The sequence below is a fragment of the Ascidiella aspersa genome, chromosome 2 (genome assembly GCF_963924565.1).
Source record: "Ascidiella aspersa chromosome 2, kaAscAspe10.2, whole genome shotgun sequence".
In the NCBI taxonomy this organism is placed as follows: Eukaryota; Metazoa; Chordata; class Ascidiacea; order Phlebobranchia; family Ascidiidae; genus Ascidiella; species Ascidiella aspersa.
Window position 1 is genome coordinate 4123259 of NC_139448.1, and position 17340 is coordinate 4140598.

The following is a 17340-nucleotide window of genomic DNA, read 5'->3' on the forward strand; positions in this document are numbered from 1 at the left end:
ACAAAGAATTAGATGTTTAGAGCCACGCAGTGCAGTTAAAAACGATAAATACCGCTTTCACACACGGGTTGTAAGGTATTACTCTGATGGTCGGGAAGCACCGATTTCAGACACACTTAGCGTCAAACAGAATAGGGAAAATCAGTTCGTTTGCTTTTAACATAATTTTAAAATTATATTTAGTGACACGTAGTGCAAAGCTTTGGCATAATGAAATATTATGCCATTTGAAAAACTCTTTTTGCATTATTAATGCCTCTGACAAAGATATTACGCTATATAAGTAACATTACATTTTGGTTATATGTTGATTGCCCAATTTATTTTTCTTAATCATAGACTATAACACGAGGCTATCAGTTTAATATGTTGCAATGTAGGCTACTGTGCAATAGTGTTAAAGAGCTCACAACATGATGGATTGTGTCATTTTGTTTAACCAGACAAAATTCAGGTAGACTTTGTACAATATCGTAGTAATTTTAGGTGTAATTAACTTTTACCAGTTATGTTTAACTGGTAAACACTCTATTTAACCTGGAAAACTTCGGGTATTTCATGTAGTATATATTTATAATAAGCTTAACTACCGAATCGTAACATATTACCAAAATGACCTAAACGCATTAGTGATTAAAACGTTAATAACTTAGCAGCACTGACACCTAATGTATAGCCATATACCTAATATATCGCAATTTCTACAGCGAAGACAATACAGTGTGTCGCAACTAAACAAAATTGTTAGATCTGGTTTAAAAAACTCAAACTTATATAAGTGTGGCAACGAACAACTTTTTTACTGTGGCAACGAACAACTTTTTTACTTTTTACAATTCGGGCCGCAGGTTCTGTAGGCTTGGGTTAGACAATTTACGACGGTGCCATATGTGCAGACATGAGATTACATTTTTAGGCCTAACACAACGAATTCGTTTACTATACCAAGTGCTGATTTACTTAAAACAACAGTTTACGTGTGCAATTTAATGCTGGGTACAATATACAATATAGTTCAATAGCTTATATACCTGTGCATGTCAATGAAGTTGGAGTCCATGTGTTGGTGGCAACACACTGTGATTGGCTGTCTGCACCCGCTGCTATTTCAAACCCCGTATTGCAGGTGATTGACACTGAGCCAGTGTAGCCTTCAGTTGGGATAGTTGGGAAAGACCCTTCTAGGAGAGTAGGTTGAGCGTCACAAGTGAAAGCTGTTTTGAATAAAAGTATTTTGAATCAGTTTATATTTAAAATCCTGTAATGGCCGTTCATATTTTTTAAATATAGTGGATTCATCTTTAAAATAATGCAAAGTGATAGGGAAAATTACCAGCAAATTTGAAGATATTTTATTTTAACATTTTTTAGGCTATGTTTTGTCGAAAAAATATACTTTAGTTTCGCTGTTACGGTTTACCTAATGAACAAAACAGTTACCAGTGTAAGTTAACGCCGGGTTGTCGAATGTGCCGTCTGCTTGGCAAGTTGCATCACTAATTGATGTTTTTTACGAGGCTACATTTAGATCAGCGGTTCTCAACCAGTGGGCCATTGCGCACTAGTGGGCCTTTGGAACATTTTGAGTGGGCCACAGACCAATTTTATAAAGTTAGATTTAATTAAGAATTAAGTTTTATTTGTGTCACTACACTTAATTTTACAGAAATAATGGCTTAGGAAGGAATTTAGAAGGAATGTAAATTTATTGTTTAGCAGCTAGTACCCACTAAAACACGGTTAAATAAGTAATCTGTTTTGAACCATGTTGTGCTGTTTTTTGTTCTAAACCTATTTCATAGTTGTTTTTTTTATAAACATTTATTGGGCCACATAATTTTTGTGCAACGAAAATGGGCCACGAAAGAAAACAGGTTGAGAACCACTGGTTTAGATAGATACCCAGTTATTGGATTACATTTATAGGCCTAAGACAACGGATTCTTACACTATACCAGGGGTCAGAAACCTATGGCTCGCGAGCCATGGCTCTTATCGTGACGCCTTATGGCTCTTTAAATGAAAGAACCTTGCTTGCAGAAAAAATGGCTATCATTTTTCAACATGATCTAAATAAAACTGCACGCAGCCGTGGCCGCTTTCCAAACTCTAGATTTTCTTTTTTGTTACACACAGTAGCAAATTGTCGGTGCTTCGCGCGAATTCTATTTGTTTTCCAGGCGGTTATCCCGTTTGAAGCAATTTCCTATTATCTAAATAGCCCTATTCTTTAAACGGACTCCGTAATCAAAGTTGTGCAAAATTAGCTAATTCCTTTTTGGTGCATATTATGTTCTGTCCTGAGCACAAAACAAACGGCCCTGCCCAATTTACTATTTTTTGCCAGCAGATAAATATAAAACGATTATATGGCTCTCGTAAAAATACAACCAAGAATATTCGGCTTCCATGGCTCCCTTAGCTCAAAGGTTCCCGACCCCTGCAAGTGCTGGTTTAATTTTTGTAAGAACAACAGTTTACCTGTACAAGTCAACGTCGGGTTGTCGAATGTGCCGTCTGTTTGACAAGTCGAAGTAGAAATGGATGTTTCAAAACCCGTGTTGCAAGTTATAGTAACTGTATCACCGGCCGAATATCCAGCAGCGGGTATTGCGGGGGTTGTTGTGCCTTCTATGGCTGTTGGTTGAGTGTTGCATGTTGTAGTGGCTGTCGCAACTAAACAGAATTGTTACACCAGGTTTAAACAAGTTAAATTTATACAAGGGCGGCAACGAAAAACACGTTTTATCAGGCTATACTAAATTTTATATATAGCCAAGTAATGGCTTATAGAAAGTTTTAGATGTCAAATATAATATAACATTATTACAATTCGGGCCGCAGGTTTTGTAGGCTTGGGTTAGACAATTTACGACGTTGCCATATGTGCAGACATGAGATTACATTTTTAGGCCTAACACAACGAATTCGTTTACTATACCAAGTGCTGATTTACTTAAAACAACAGTTTACGTGTGCAATTTAATGCTGGGTACAATATACAATATAGTTCAATAGCTTATATACCTGTGCATGTCAATGAAGTTGGAGTCCATGTGTTGGTGGCAACACACTGTGATTGGCTGTCTGCACCCGCTGCTATTTCAAACCCCGGGTTGCAGGTGATTGACACTGAGCCTGTGTAGCCTCCAGTTGGGATAGTTGGGAAAGTCCCTTCTACGAGAGTCGGTTGAGCGTCACAAGTGAAAGCTGTTTTGAGTTAAAGCATTTTAAATTAGTTAATATTTAAACTCCTTTTATGGCTGTTTATTTTTGAGAAGCAGAGAATATAGTTGAATCATCTTGAAAATAATGCGAAGCCATAGGAAAAATTTCCAGCGTATTTGAAGATATTTTATTAAAATAATATTTTAATAACTTTTTATGCTAATGTTTTGTGAAAAAATATAGTTAAATTTTCTGCTAGGTCTTAACTAAAACATACGATTTACCAGTGCAAGTCAATGCAGGGTTGTCGAATGTGCCGTCTGCTTGGCAAGTAGCCTCAGTAACTGATGTTGCAAATCCCGTGTTGCAAGTTATAGTAACCACATCACCTATCGCATGTCCAACAGAGGGTACAGTGGCGGGAATGAGTAGGCCTTCTATGGCGGTTGGGTGAGTGTTGCATTGTGCAGAAGCTAAAGACAAACAGATGGTGAAATTCGGCTTAAACTACTTAAAACGGAACAAGTCCGCAACCAAAATAACCTGTTTTTGCGCGGGCTGCATAATAACATTGGTGTAACCATGTAATGTGGCCTGTGCGATATTATAAAGTAAGAGTTCAAATAAAGTATATTACTTGGCGGGTTGTAAGTTTTACAGGCCTGGGTTCAATAAAAGACGATTTTGTTTCATAAGTAGGCCCATAGTAACTTATTGGGGTTGTGTGGCATAGTTGCTTTTAGGGGGGTTGGCCGATCAAGCCGTATTACAAATGCCGGCAAGTCAGACGTGTAATTTCTATTAGTGAGCTGCGTGATCGAAAGCACACAATTCATATACACTATGTATACTGTTATGAACGACGGGACAAGAGGGAGAAACTCAAATAGACCCATAAAGCAATAATAGGTAAAGCAGAATAATTCATGCTTTGCCATAGTGTTAAGACTGACGTTATAATACAACTCACTATACGCAGTAATACATGCAATGAAGTAAGACCCCAGCTTATCGTAAAAATTTCTCTGTGTGGGACGATTAAGCACGGCCATTTTGGCATCGACTCTTGGGCGCAGCTGTCTTAATTTGGGGTTGGATGTGTGTGTGATGGGTGGTATTACCATTTGGTTAGTGTTGAAATTATTTATGGATTTAGTAATTAAGTTATGGGTGAGATATGGTGTTCCGTAAAACCTTATTAAAATCTTATTATGGTTTCTGACTGATTGTAGATGTTATTACGCTTGACCTTTATTTTTTAATATTTACTGGCTTACTCGTTTAACTTAATAAAAAGGACCTCGGGGGTCACCTTGATAATTACAGAAGAAAAAACTAATTTCAATTAAATTTTTTAGCTGCGTGGTTTAAATTATCGCTTATAGTTCTCGCACGAAAAGCGATTGTGCCGTTCTTATTTACCTTCAATTGCGCAAAGGTCAAAGTCATTGTCATTACTTTGATCGAGAATTTGTCGAAATGTTAAGTTGCTTCGCTTGACCTTTGACCTTTCGCGAACTTTCTCGTAAAATTGTCTAATATCAAGCAGCGAACGCTCGGTAAACAAGTCTTTTTGTGTGACAAAGGACGTTGTGAACTGTGAATCACAAGACAATGGCGGCCTAATAGCCTTTTTCAATTAAAATTACAGCATTGTTCAACCATAGTGTTGTGCGATCGATAACTATATCGTATTACAAAGAGTACGTGCTCACAATACCACAATGCCTCACCGCGTTGTCACGTACACCACATTGAAATGACACCAGCAATGTTAAACTTTTGTGCAAAATTACTTGACGATTTAGCCAAACGAGGAAAACGGTTTGATTAAAACTAAAACCTTTTTACTATAAGTTTTGGTAAATTGGGTTATATTTCTAAAAATGCTTGCTTTTCGAAATATTGCTCAGAACGAGACGTTTTTTTTTTATCGTAACGCATGAAAATATTTAGAGATGACGTCAAGTTACGTCATAGCGGGACGTCAAAAACAAGTAATCTTGGGAAATCTGACGTCATCGTACGATGTCGGGCTCAAATGAGCAACGGAAAACTTGGTTTAAACACATTTAAGAAGATGGCGGGCTGGCGTTATGAAGAAAGACATTGCACCGAAAAACAAACGTTTTCTACCAATACGATGTAGTAGGCTACCAATTTTTTTTTACCTGGCGCCAGTAGTTTTACTGCAACACAACTACGGACCGTTCCGGATTAATTTCACCACTGGTTTAAGCTACAAATTCCGTTACGTCATAAGACTTGCTATAACACTTGAAAAAGGTCTTATCTTGCTATATTTTATGATTAGTTGAGTTGACCTACGTCATTTCAAAACTAGTTATTCACAGCACAGTTAAACCATAAAAAAATGTAAACTAAATTTAAGTTTTTAATGTCGGACCAAACTGGACTCATGAACAAAATTAAACAGTTTTTCTCCATTTAAAAGTTGAAAATATATAAATAAATAAAAATAAAACGTGATAAAAAAACGTTAGGATAAAGGAAATAAAATGGTGACCATCAACTTACACTGGCCGAATGTTGAAAACGTCAAGACCGCCAAAATCAAAGCAAAATCAAGGGGGGTCTGTTTTCTTGCTCGCATTTTATTCAGACAATAAACATATTATACATTCAAAAATAAAAGCTGTAAAAAAGCGGCAATAATTAATCGGCAATTTATGGGAAGTTGTAAAATGTGTTAAATTGCTGTCCATTATAATAAAGCTGACGAAACATGGTGGGGCCCCTCTCTACTAAATATCTTTCTATACTGGTTTTGAAGGTTTGGAAAAAATAGCGTTGAAGGCTAAAGGCGCGATATTACGCTGTTTTAGCATAAGCGATGCAAAACGAGTCAACAAGATTTCTTCTATCTTGCGTAGAAGGGTACCCAAACAATATTTTCCTGAACATTTTTGAGTTTTTTTCTCCATTGACTACAGAAATACCATATTGGCTGCATATAGTTCGTTTACTTCTTAGCTTCGTTGTAAACCTATTCCAAAGTGTAAAAGCCAAATCAACAATTAAAACCGCTGGGTCGCTTCGAAAAGCGCCAGACACTATAGAACTCCTGCTTTTGTACCTTTTTACACCCCGTAGCCAGACATGACTATTGCATAGGGTGTCAGGTTCTCTTTTCAGCCTAACCTTGGATAACTTACATGGTCGTTTTGAAAATATAACTTTTTTGTTTGTGCAATTCCACACCACTTGGGCAAAGCTCAGAGCCATTCGAATAACCCTAAAACTCTCGTTTTGGGCCAAGCCCAAAAGCCTTTTGGCATTTGTCAGCCTTTTGACAGGGCTCGGCAAGCTTTTATTCGCGTCAGATTCTTGCGCCCTATGATATAGCCCGTGGCCAAATGAATCAGCTTGTTGTGTCTCGCAATCAACTGTAACCTCACCCGCCTCTCTTATTTCAGGCTCCAGTTTCGAGCAACCATTCCGTGTCGGGCTTTTCTCAAAGCGCCGAGCTGCTTACTGTTTGAGCAAGTGTATGGAAACCCCTAGGTACAAGCGCTGCTCTTCCGTCAACGTTTGTCGCTGTTTTTTTTCACTTCTGCACAAAGAATGGATATGCCCGTTCCTTTTGACCAATATAACAATCGTCACATTCAAAATATTTGCACCGAAGCGAAATCTCGTAACACAATAAACACGTACCGGGGTTTCGAAAACAGTCGTTGCTCTAAAAATAAAAAACGAATTTCGTGCAAACAGAAGCGCCCTTTGTGAACCTTGACTGACAATAAACTAAATGTATTGCAATTGTCCACATAGCGTCTGATACGCTCTTTGCAAACAATCTCTCGCGTCTGTTTTTCAACTATTCGCAAAAAGTTTACATGCACTAAGGAAACTTAGCAAGCTATAACTTAAAATAACAAACATCAATTAAAGTAGTTCTGGCCCCATGACAATGATTTGCATTTAAGAGTGGTTAGATGACCTAACTTAAGTGTTTGGCAATGGGACAACACAAAATAGTGTAATAACCAGGCAACAGTTAACTGAAACGTACCTTTTGTGGCATGTCGCTTAGATACGGGTGCTTGCACTGGTGCCTTGTCGCGATTTGTCCTTGGAGCGACCTTGCACCACGTGTTAGACAAGTGGTTCGGGAGAGTAGGTAAAACACGAGAAAAAGTTATACTTTGGTGATTTAACAAACCTTGAATCAAGCCTGTAAAGAACGTCGGGACGCAAATAAAAATAGTAAAACATATAATAAATGCAAACTATAAGATGTTGATTTTTTGATAAATCCTTACTATAACAGTTTTCATTTGACTTTATTCATTTTATTGGTCAAACAGTTCACAGTGTATTGTAAACATCACTTAAATTTCATAAAGTTAGCTATCTATATTATACACCCAAAGTTTTTTAACGTTTTTGATTTAGTCATTTTAATTTTTCGCCACTCTGCTTGCAATGGCAGCTAAATAGATGTTTGATAATATCGGAGCTGATACCCGATGTCATGTGTTAGCATCGGTACTTGTCCGATACTAGGGTGATATCGCTACCGATCCTAAACGAAATTAATTGGTGCATTATTATAGCCACGTTTTACGATTTAACGTGAGTGTTTTACTTTGAAAAAAAAATTATACAAACATGTTCATTAAAAATACAACAACAGACTTAGAAACGAAAAGAAAATTTTTGCGTAATACACTGAAAATCAATTGCACTTATTAATTATATCTATTTTGCTTAATTGGCCTTAAGAATGACATCACTTTTGTAACAGAACGCGGCACTTTTAATGGACATTTTTTTTTCTTTTTTATTAATAAAATAGATAGCGAAAAAAACGAACAAGAAAAACACATCAAAATAGTGAAGCTCTCAAGCAGCTAACGACCATTTAGTTTTGTGTTTTGTCATACTTTTAATGGACATCCAGAATGACAACCCACCATTAGATCATAGCGCCAACTAACAAATATCTTATTAGAAAAACATATCCGCTAATGGCGCTAAACCCCTTCACTAATAAATACGACGTACCTTTCAAAAGGGTTTGGTGTATGGTATAATATGTTAAAGTACCTGTTACGTGCACACTACACTGAACATCGTTAGCACTAAATTAAGGAAAGAGAAAGCTTAAATTTTATGTCTTGCTTTTGATGTGGTAATAAAACAAGTCATCCTTTCGGGGGCTAAGTAGTACTAAACAGTCTGAGCTGTATATTTAGTACTGTTTAGTAGATTCAGTCTGTTCAGCAAGTTTAATCACACATTTTGTTTTTAACAGATACAGTAATTACCTCTGGGGAATTGTGATTTGCAGCCTTTGCACATCAGACGTCAAGTCGTTTATTAGTTTGCTTCACTTTATCACGATGCAAGGGAGATGTTTCTTATCCTTTACCTTCTTTTGACATAATTTTATTTTAGATGAACTATATTGTATTTGAGAAGCGTGTGTGTTTCGTTATTTTCTGTCAGACAAATATTAGTACTGTTTTGTCACGCATGATTAATTTTAGAAAGGAATGTTCAAATGCAATTTCACAACAATGTTTTTCAAAAAATTATATTGTGCGATATTGTTAAATCATAAATTAATATATCTGTTCATTTGGTAATATTTCACTTACTAAATTTAATATCGTAAGATTTGTTTTATACTTTTTTTTCTGTATTGCCGCGGGTAAATTACCTAATTCTAAACTTCTATTCCTGTAAATTTGACGTAGTATTCGTACAATGTAAACAGGAAATTATCTCGCTTGTTCGCAAGTTAGTTTCTTACTTTTTGCAAAGTTAGTTTCTTGGGTTAAAAGCGACCTTACTAGGTAAAAATTATACCTGGCGCTGGTCTAGGATCTTACAACAGTGTTTAAAGATTATAAACAAACGCACAGTATTTTGGTTTGGGTGCTGGTGGATCAAGTATTATCATATTTGTTCGTCGAATTTACGATTTTAATTTTAACGACTGTTGTGCTACTGTACCTAAAAAAATATAGGATTCTAGACCAGCACCCCTTTTTGTACTAAATCTTGCTTGATGTTAAAAATACGGCGCTCTTTCACTATTGTACGTGAAAAGTTATGCAAAAAAAAAAAATAATAATAGCGCATACCACAACGCATATTGTTTGGGTTAGGGTGCGGGTTTGGGTGAGGGTGGGTCAAGTAATATTATGTTTATTATTAATAATAACTTGACCCACCCTCAACCAAACACTAACCCGCACCCTAACCCAAACAATATGCGTTGTGGTATGCGGCATTATAGGAAAACATTTTTTTTATTAATTTTTACGTACAATAGTGAAAGAGCGCCAAAAAAAATTGTAGGATTGTAGACCAGCGCCCCTTTTTGTATTAAATCTTGCTTGATGTTAAAAATACTTATTTACTTTTGTTTTGAAAATGAATAAAGGGTTATTCGAAACTTTCAAAATGCTACCTACTTCTGTATGGGCTTTGATATTCTTATTACGTCTTACTACAACCTCCAACCATTATGCTCCATACTTTTGTTTTATTTGTTAAAAGGTTTATTGCTTGCCTGACATTAACACATAGCATTGTGAATGACAGCATTTGTTCTGTACTCTTTTTGTAAATACTTTTTCAGGTTTGAATTTTTTTTAAGGAAAAGGCTTATTGTCTTAAAGAAAAATGTCTGTTGCAGTCCCATTAAACAAAGCATTTTTATTAAAAACTGCGCAGTCTGAAAACATATCTGACGTTGAAGAGCTAAAACTCAACAATTTATCCTTGAAAAATGAAGATTTACTTCCAAATATTTTCAACATGTTCAATCAACTAATCGAGCTGGATTTGTCGCATAACTCGCTCACACAGATTCCTGAGGGAATTGTTTTGCCTAAACTTCAGTATTTAGACATTTCCCACAACTGCATTGAAGACGTCACTTGGATTGGAAGGTTTTCAGATTTAATTGAGTTGGACATTCAAGGAAACTTTGAATTGACCATAGACGATCGCTACAAGGTTATATTCACCCTAAAAAAATTGCAATACCTCGACGAAAAAAGAATCGAAAACCGCGAAAAGTTTTGTTCGCAATATACAAAGGGGATTCTTCTCCAGCTTGAAAACATTTGGAAAAGCAGCAAGTACCCGGAAAATCTCAAAAACTGCACTAGTTCTGAGATGGTGGAGGCCTTTGGAGAAGTTGCAAAGCAAAAAGTGAAATACGGTCCGAGCTCCTTGAAACTTTATCGACAGTGGAGAGTACAAAAGTTGGTTCAAGAATTTGTCGATTTCAAGGTGAACTGTCCGGTTCAAAACATTTGGGATAGCTATGTTGAATCTATGGAGGAAAATAGCCTATCGCCAAAAAGCATGAAGCAAAAAATCGATAAGCAAAATGAGTTGCAAAGTCCAAAACGTTTGAAACTAAGTCCGAACACGGACATGGATTATGTTGCACTGAATGCGATTCAATGCCACAGCAAGAGTGACGGTTGCAATGATTTTTCCACCCAGGTTTGGTGTTGTGTTTTTGAGCCAGATAAAAACAACCAAGCCAAGACAACAAACATTGTTGCGACGTGCGGCGGTGACACTGTATGTCTAATCGACTGCGACACCCTGAAGGTACAGTCAAAGTTTTATCAACCGAACGAAGAGTTCTTCACGCTGGCCTGGACAACTTTGGAGATTGTGAAGCAAAAGAGTAATTTTCTTGCAGCGGCTGGCTGTCTAGGTTTCATACATTTAATTCACCCAGATCAGGACATTTGCTACGGCAGAATCAAGATTCATTCATCGCCCGTTCAAACCCTAATTTTCTCTCCGAGTGGCAAAACGCATTTGCTCTCGGCCGATCGTAAGGGTCATGTTTTTCTCACCAACATCGACATTCCAACCATTCCCGAATACAAGTTTTCCTGGAAGAAGCTGATGACGTTTGAAGGCGTAGATTCAACGCCCTTGAAACTGCTTGTCCCTGATAATGGAATCCACCTTATGTGTGCGACGGAATTTGGTCTCTATTGTTGGCAAACAAAGGGCTTTGTCAAACACAACTCAAACACTGTGACATCACCTGTTGAAATTACTTTTCCTTTCGTCAACGCTGATGTTCGTCTGGTTGATGCTCTATCTATGCTCACTGATGATGTTGTAGCATCCAAATGTGCACAACAAGGTTCAATTTTCCTCTGGAGATTTTCTGATATCAAGGAACGAATCTCGAAAGCCGTGAAAAGTAAAAACAAAAAAGTGACAGCAAAGATTGCAGTCGAGTTAAAGTGGTCTGTGACCAAACAATGCTACTTGAACCTTGCGTGTTGCCCGAAACTAAAGTCGATCGCAGCTGGGGATGAAAAGGGTAACCTGTGGCTGTATGATGCAACAATACCCTTGAAAGAAAAGCGTACAAGCGAATGCCCAATCCCTGAAGCGATCGTAAACCCGGTAAACGTCGTGCTTTTTCCCAACTGTGTAGGTGCAAGTGGGACAAAAATTTCGGAACTTCGAAGTGGATCTATATTTAATGATGTTGCGTGCAGTTACGATATGAAATACATTGCTGTTGCAGCTGATAACAATCTTGTTTGTATTTACAAAAAGGCATAAAAAGATAGTGGAGAATGTTGTAATTCTCTTCTATCGGTGCCAGCCAAAACTATACACTAAATGTTTGTGGTGAATTAAAGCTAAAACAACTGCGAACCGTTTTATTATCCTGTTGTTGTTTTTTTGTACATCCCATTTTAAAACTGTGTACATCTTATTTTGCAAGTGCCTTTCTTTTTAAAAACACTGCCAATTTTGATTTTTTTAGTGTTTTAGCAAAACTGTTTGGCTAATTGTGTGTTTTACTGCTGCTCGATTGGGTATTTGGTGTATATATTTCTGTTTTTTATCTTTTACCGTGTTAATTTTTATTGAATTTGTTTTTAAGTGTTTTACCTGTTGTTGTAACAAGTTATCCTTAAAGTTGTTTTTGTTTTAGATTAAGCCTAATATTAGATTGGGGCAATTTAAATAGAATGTGAATTTCCGATACAATCTTTAAGATGTCCATTCTGGTAACTAAAGCTGCAGGGATCATAGGTAAGTAAACACTTTAAGTATAACAAAAGTTAATGTGAGATATACATTTTATAAAGTTTATTGGCTGTTGTTATTTTTTACATTGTGTTAACAGTTGTTAAATGATGGGACTTTAAATTTAGAACTCCTAATTTGCATTTTTGCAATTATAATGCTTGTCATGTTTTGTTAACTTTTTTGTGCATATTTCTATGATAAGATAATTAAAAGTTGATTTGCTAATGAAAAAAAGTTGCACATCCTTCAACTTATGTTGCAGTTGAAAACACAAGAATATATATTTTGCCATAAGCGAGTATAAAAATTGTCTTCCTAAGTACTAAATGCCCAGAAAGCTCTCAAATATGTTTACACCTTTAAAATAACAAAAATACCACTAAAAGATCAAATACTGATCAGTCGTAAAAATAGCAAACACTTATCAAAATAAACAAAGATGAGTTTGGACTTTTAGAGGAAGACAAGCAAGGAAGTGTGATGTGGACCTGGCTATATCCTTCCATGACAGATGAGCAAAAGCGCTACATTCTCGGTAAATGTGGCTGCGGAAAGAAGGAATTCGTCCCCTTTGTTTTCTGTCGCTTCTCAAACTTGTGGTTTTACATAAGGACATCAACCACAAGCGAAAAGTCAATTCTTTCTCAGGTAAACTTAATTATGGTTTGTTTTACAATTTGTCACTCAATGTCAGATGTATTTTATGATAAAAAACTAAAAATTTATATTTGTTGTACATAATTACTGTGCACGGATCTGTAATGTAGCTTAATGTGCCTGAAATATAATTAAACCTCAGTGGAGCACTATTAAGTTTGAATATATTTCAGTCATACTAACTGATGATGTTACAAGTGCGTATTGAAACGTTTTAGCATTCATTTTCGAGCTACATTGTACATAAATTTACACACTTTAAATAATGAAAAAAACATAATGCAAGATAAGCATAGATAATTTCTTTAAAGTGTAAAATACCAGTCATAAAATTACACAGGCTTAAACTTTAACCTGTAAATTGTTTTTCGATAAAAGTTAAACACACATACAGTTGGTCTATTAAAGGCTCCCGGTGTTTTAAAACTGTTTAACTTTATTGCAGGTTTGCAAATTTTCCGTTGCCATAATTGCAGCAGATTTTAACCCAGAGAAGTATGGTAAATTGCTGACTATATTTTGTCAGCAATACGACCAAACTGGAAGCCCAGTCACTTTACTGGAGCAATATCTGAAGGTCTTTACACAAGGATCCTGCCAGAGTAACAGCAATGGAATATTTAAAACTGCAGATTTTGACCCGGCAAAGTCAAGCTTATCCCTTCCATTGAAAGGTTTGTTTTTTTAATTTTATTGAAGTCAAAAGATTTGCCATATTATCTTATGTTTTTAAAGGGTTTTTGTTTTTATTTTTTTTATGTGTTTTAGAATTTTTTTCCAATTTAGTACTTTTCATTATTTTTTTAAGAATTTGTCATACTCCTATCTGCTTTACTTGCCTGTATTTTAATAAATTTACCTAAAATTCCATTTCGTATGTAATAACAATGTTGTTGATGAAACCAAGACTTTAACCTGTACATACATTATGTAGGCATGTTTGTTTTACTTACATCTTACTCTTTGTACCCCAGAGGTTATAGAGCTGTGTGGAATCGAGTCCATCCTCATTTACACATGCGTCCTACTCAGACGTCGCCTTGTTGTTTACCATAATGATCTGGAGACCTTGCTTCACCTGGTAAGGTATGTACACACTGGGTAATAAGAAATTGAAAGCAATTTTGGGCAAGAAGAAACCACTAGGAATCTAAGTACAAGAAAGGCAATGATTTTAGAAACACTATTGTAAGATGTAAGCAAATGAAGACCAAGTCATATTTTGTATGGGCCGAAATACTGTTGGTTAATTGGAAGTTTGTAACTCACCAACCAAGTAATTTAATCCACTTCACTGCAAACTAAGCTATGTAGACAAAATTGTATCATATTTAAAAGTATTTTGACTGATTATACAGTAATCGGCCATTCAAACTGTGTAAATTAAACTTTAGGTTACATTTATTTATAAGATTGTTTTCTGCCATGTATTTGCATAAATAGACTGTTTTTTGTGTCAAACGCGATCTTGTAATATTAAAAACCATTTACCCACCAGGGCAATTCCAACGTTTGCGATGCACCGCTGTGATTGGTCAATCCTTCACCCGTGGGTTGAGAATAACAATGAGGAAATAGATGACGTCAACAACCTCCCTTATTACATCATAGGGACAACCGACAGCGGCATGCGTTCGAGAAAAGATCTGTACGACATGTTTGTAGATCTCACTACAGGAGATATTACCACCGCATCTCATGCGAAAGGTAGGCCACTACATCACCCGATCCGTTAGGAATTAGTGCATTTCTAAGCAAAAAGGTATACGACAATTAGGGCATCCTACGGCAGAAAAGTCTGCCTTTTAGACCTTGAGGTCGTGGCAATGCACTAATTTGGAACTTTAGGTAAACTCCCGGCGTAGATAAATTGAAAATATTTGCTGAAAATTCACAAAAGATAACAAAAATATGAGATAGGATTACTAACACTTAACCCACCTAAAACTTGACCCACCTGATTTAATACTTATCGGAAGCTTGGGAAAAAAGCCCAAACTCGGTAGGCATAAGATAGTTTATCGTCCATTGTATATAGGATTGTTACGTCACAAATTGAGATATTGGGACCTGAAGCGTTATAATTATTAAATTAACGCACATTATTTGGGTTAGGGCGCTGGTTAGCGTTTGGGTTCGGGTTGGTCAAGTATTATTAAACTTAATCTTATTAGGCACATTTGTAAAGTCAAATTAGTGCACTGTTCGAGACCTCAAAGTCTAAAGGTCGGACTTTTTGGTCCTTTGAATGCACTAATTGTCGTAGACCTTTTTGCTTAGAACTGCACAAATTTCTGACATGTGACAGTCTAGTAAAAAATCTGATTAGGTTAACTGGAGCCTTGCTGAAGACATGGTTGTGTGCTTTTATGTATAATTCAAGCAGGTATTCCAATTTATATTTTTTTCACAAACCTGTTATATTGGTAGGCTTTTGTTTGTGTGTGTTTTTAAGTTACAAACAATAAAAAAACGTTTGCATTGCAGAAACGTTTGTGATGTGCAAGATTCACAAAGATGTTGCCAATTTGATGATGAAGTTGGCGGAAGATAAGACGGCTTCCAATAGCAAGCTCATCAAGGTATGTTTGTTAAACAAGCTGCTATTGCAGAAAGTGATGCTTTTTATACCAAAACAGATACTTTAAAGACGGTATTTCCTTTAGCGGAATTTTTTCGCCTTTGGCTTTGGTTTTCTACCGTTGAACAGCATTACATAACGTATTTGTTATTATTTGACTTTTTTTATAATAATGTTAAGTACAGATATACTGGATTGTTTTTATTTGTTTAGTAATTGTAATTGATTATGCTTAATTGTGTATGTGATGTGATATTTATTTTATATGTCTAACTACAACCTATAGTCAATATCTCAAGTTTTATTCAAAACGTTCGCAAAATGTTAACTCACTCTGTTGGGGCTTTGATATTCATTCTACGTCTCACTACAATCTCCAGCCGTTGTGCTTCAATGCCTTTTTTGTTATTTATTTTAGGGCCTGGAAGAAAAAACGCAGGAAATTATCGAGAAACTTCGTTCGTTTGCCGACGACGAATTTTTGTCGGTGGATTTCATCAGAGACATGAATCTGAACAAATCAACTGAAAGTTTTCTCATAAGCTTAGGACTGGCCGAGAAACTTATCGAAGCCATCTGAGACAAAAAAAACATTGTTTTTCAAGATTTATAAAACTTTCCATGTCATAAAATTCAACATGTTGATAGGCGATATAAGCTACTTTCGTACTTTATTCCTGAAGTAGAAATTTTGAGCTATATGTTCTGGAGGCTGATCCAATACCAAATTTCATCATTATCATGGTCAAATACGTACAATTCATCATATTAAAAAAGTGCATACGTTTTTTTATGTTTCACACGCCTAAATTAGTTTGGGAGTTTGGAAACTTGCTACACTCAGTTGTTTATTAACTGTTTTCTTGGAAATGCTAAATCATTCAATAGCAAACCATGGCTTAATGCTGAAATTATTGGGTTATCGGGTCGGCAACAAAATATTCTCGTACCCTCCACATGACAACCAGTACCGGTTCTATTAACAAGCGTGTTGATGGGTGGTATGCGTTTTTCTGTAAAAAGTTAACCGCGGCAGTTTAATTGTTTTTACTGTTGTACTTTTTGATTGTATTAAACAACGTTGATATTTATTACATGTAACGCTGCCTCATTACGTGTTAATGTATACCTGACATCTCTGTTTTGCAATTATTGTGTTTTTTTGATTTATCCAATGCGCAATCTTGTAATGATGAACTTTCACATTTCAAATTATCGCCGTTTCGTTGAAAAATAAACAAATTATTTTTCAAAATGCAAATTCTGCAACATGGGTTTGTCCGAAAAAGATAACTTGTTGAGTTATGTTATTGATTCACTAATTTGATGGCGACCAAAGATGAAAACGCGAGAGAATAAATTGAGTTAAATAAATTGATTAGTTCGGAAAAATAACGAAAACTTGTGTTTTTCGTTTTAAAGTTATGCAACTTGGCAAATATTGATCAGTCGATCACCATTGCGCGCAATAAATCCGATTCGCGCGCACAAATTAAGATTTTGCAAAAACATTAAGAAAGTACAACAGCAGAGAATTATTAGAATTAAATCTTGCTTACAGGGTGTGTCATTTTTAAGGACTCCGCTATATAAAGAATATATCCATGCTTATCAATGCTACATTTGCTCATTATGAAAATTTCTTAGAGGTTGCATTGTGATCACGTTCATTAAATCTTGTTTGAAAGGTGTGTCATTTTTTAGGACTCCGCTATATTAAAGATATCTCTATGCTTATCAAAGCATACATATTGTCCTTTTATGGAATGTTAACGTTTAAAAAAAAACATATGCCTGTTAAAGAGTACATTGGTATAGGTAAGGATTTTTTTCAGAGGTAAAATTGTGTTCACGTTCCACCTGGTCAG

The 17340-nt window shown here is 35.9% G+C and overlaps 3 protein-coding genes across 3 annotated transcripts in view; 2 read left to right on the top strand and 1 right to left on the bottom strand.

The window, feature by feature from the left end:
• LOC146163201 (sushi, von Willebrand factor type A, EGF and pentraxin domain-containing protein 1-like) overlaps window positions 1-5826 on the bottom strand; it is a 30421-nt gene extending 24595 nt beyond the window's left edge. Inside the window, exons 1-5 of the mRNA XM_083382985.1 lie at window positions 5707-5826; window positions 3453-3641; window positions 3028-3210; window positions 2482-2676; window positions 1032-1214 (exon numbers count right to left, since the gene is read on the bottom strand). Of these exons, the coding sequence (XP_083239111.1) occupies window positions 1032-1214; window positions 2482-2676; window positions 3028-3210; window positions 3453-3641; window positions 5707-5782 (826 nt within the window). The 5' untranslated portion in view covers window positions 5783-5826. The remainder of the gene's footprint in view (window positions 1-1031; window positions 1215-2481; window positions 2677-3027; window positions 3211-3452; window positions 3642-5706) is intronic.
• A 3964-nt stretch (window positions 5827-9790) lies between these two features.
• LOC146163202 (leucine-rich repeat and WD repeat-containing protein 1-like) lies at window positions 9791-12137 on the top strand. Its single transcript, XM_083381642.1, has one exon. It carries the CDS (start codon window positions 9829-9831, stop codon window positions 11755-11757), a length of 1929 nt encoding a protein of 642 aa, XP_083237768.1. The 5' UTR covers window positions 9791-9828; the 3' UTR covers window positions 11758-12137.
• On the top strand, window positions 12105-16270 carry LOC146163203 (DENN domain-containing protein 10-like). The gene is made up of 7 exons (XM_083381643.1): window positions 12105-12237; window positions 12692-12882; window positions 13337-13565; window positions 13866-13977; window positions 14390-14598; window positions 15379-15473; window positions 15891-16270. The coding sequence occupies exons 1-7, from the start codon at window positions 12201-12203 to the stop codon at window positions 16050-16052; spliced, it is 1035 nt and encodes a 344-aa protein (XP_083237769.1). The 5' UTR covers window positions 12105-12200; the 3' UTR covers window positions 16053-16270.
• The last annotated feature ends 1070 nt before the right edge of the window (window positions 16271-17340 follow it).

What these genes read in the sequence shown, in the direction of transcription:
- LOC146163203 (XM_083381643.1), top strand. Translation starts at nt 12,201, where the DNA reads ATGTCCATTCTGGTAACTAAAGCTGCAGGGATCATAG. An exon ending in CTTATCCCTTCCATTGAAAG is followed by an intron (nt 13,566 to 13,865) that starts GTTTGTTTTTTT and finishes TTTGTACCCCAG; the next exon opens with AGGTTATAGAGCTGTGTGGA. An exon ending in CCAATAGCAAGCTCATCAAG is followed by an intron (nt 15,474 to 15,890) that starts GTATGTTTGTTA and finishes TATTTATTTTAG; the next exon opens with GGCCTGGAAGAAAAAACGCA.
- LOC146163202 (XM_083381642.1), top strand. Translation starts at nt 9,829, where the DNA reads ATGTCTGTTGCAGTCCCATTAAACAAAGCATTTTTATTAAAAACTGCG.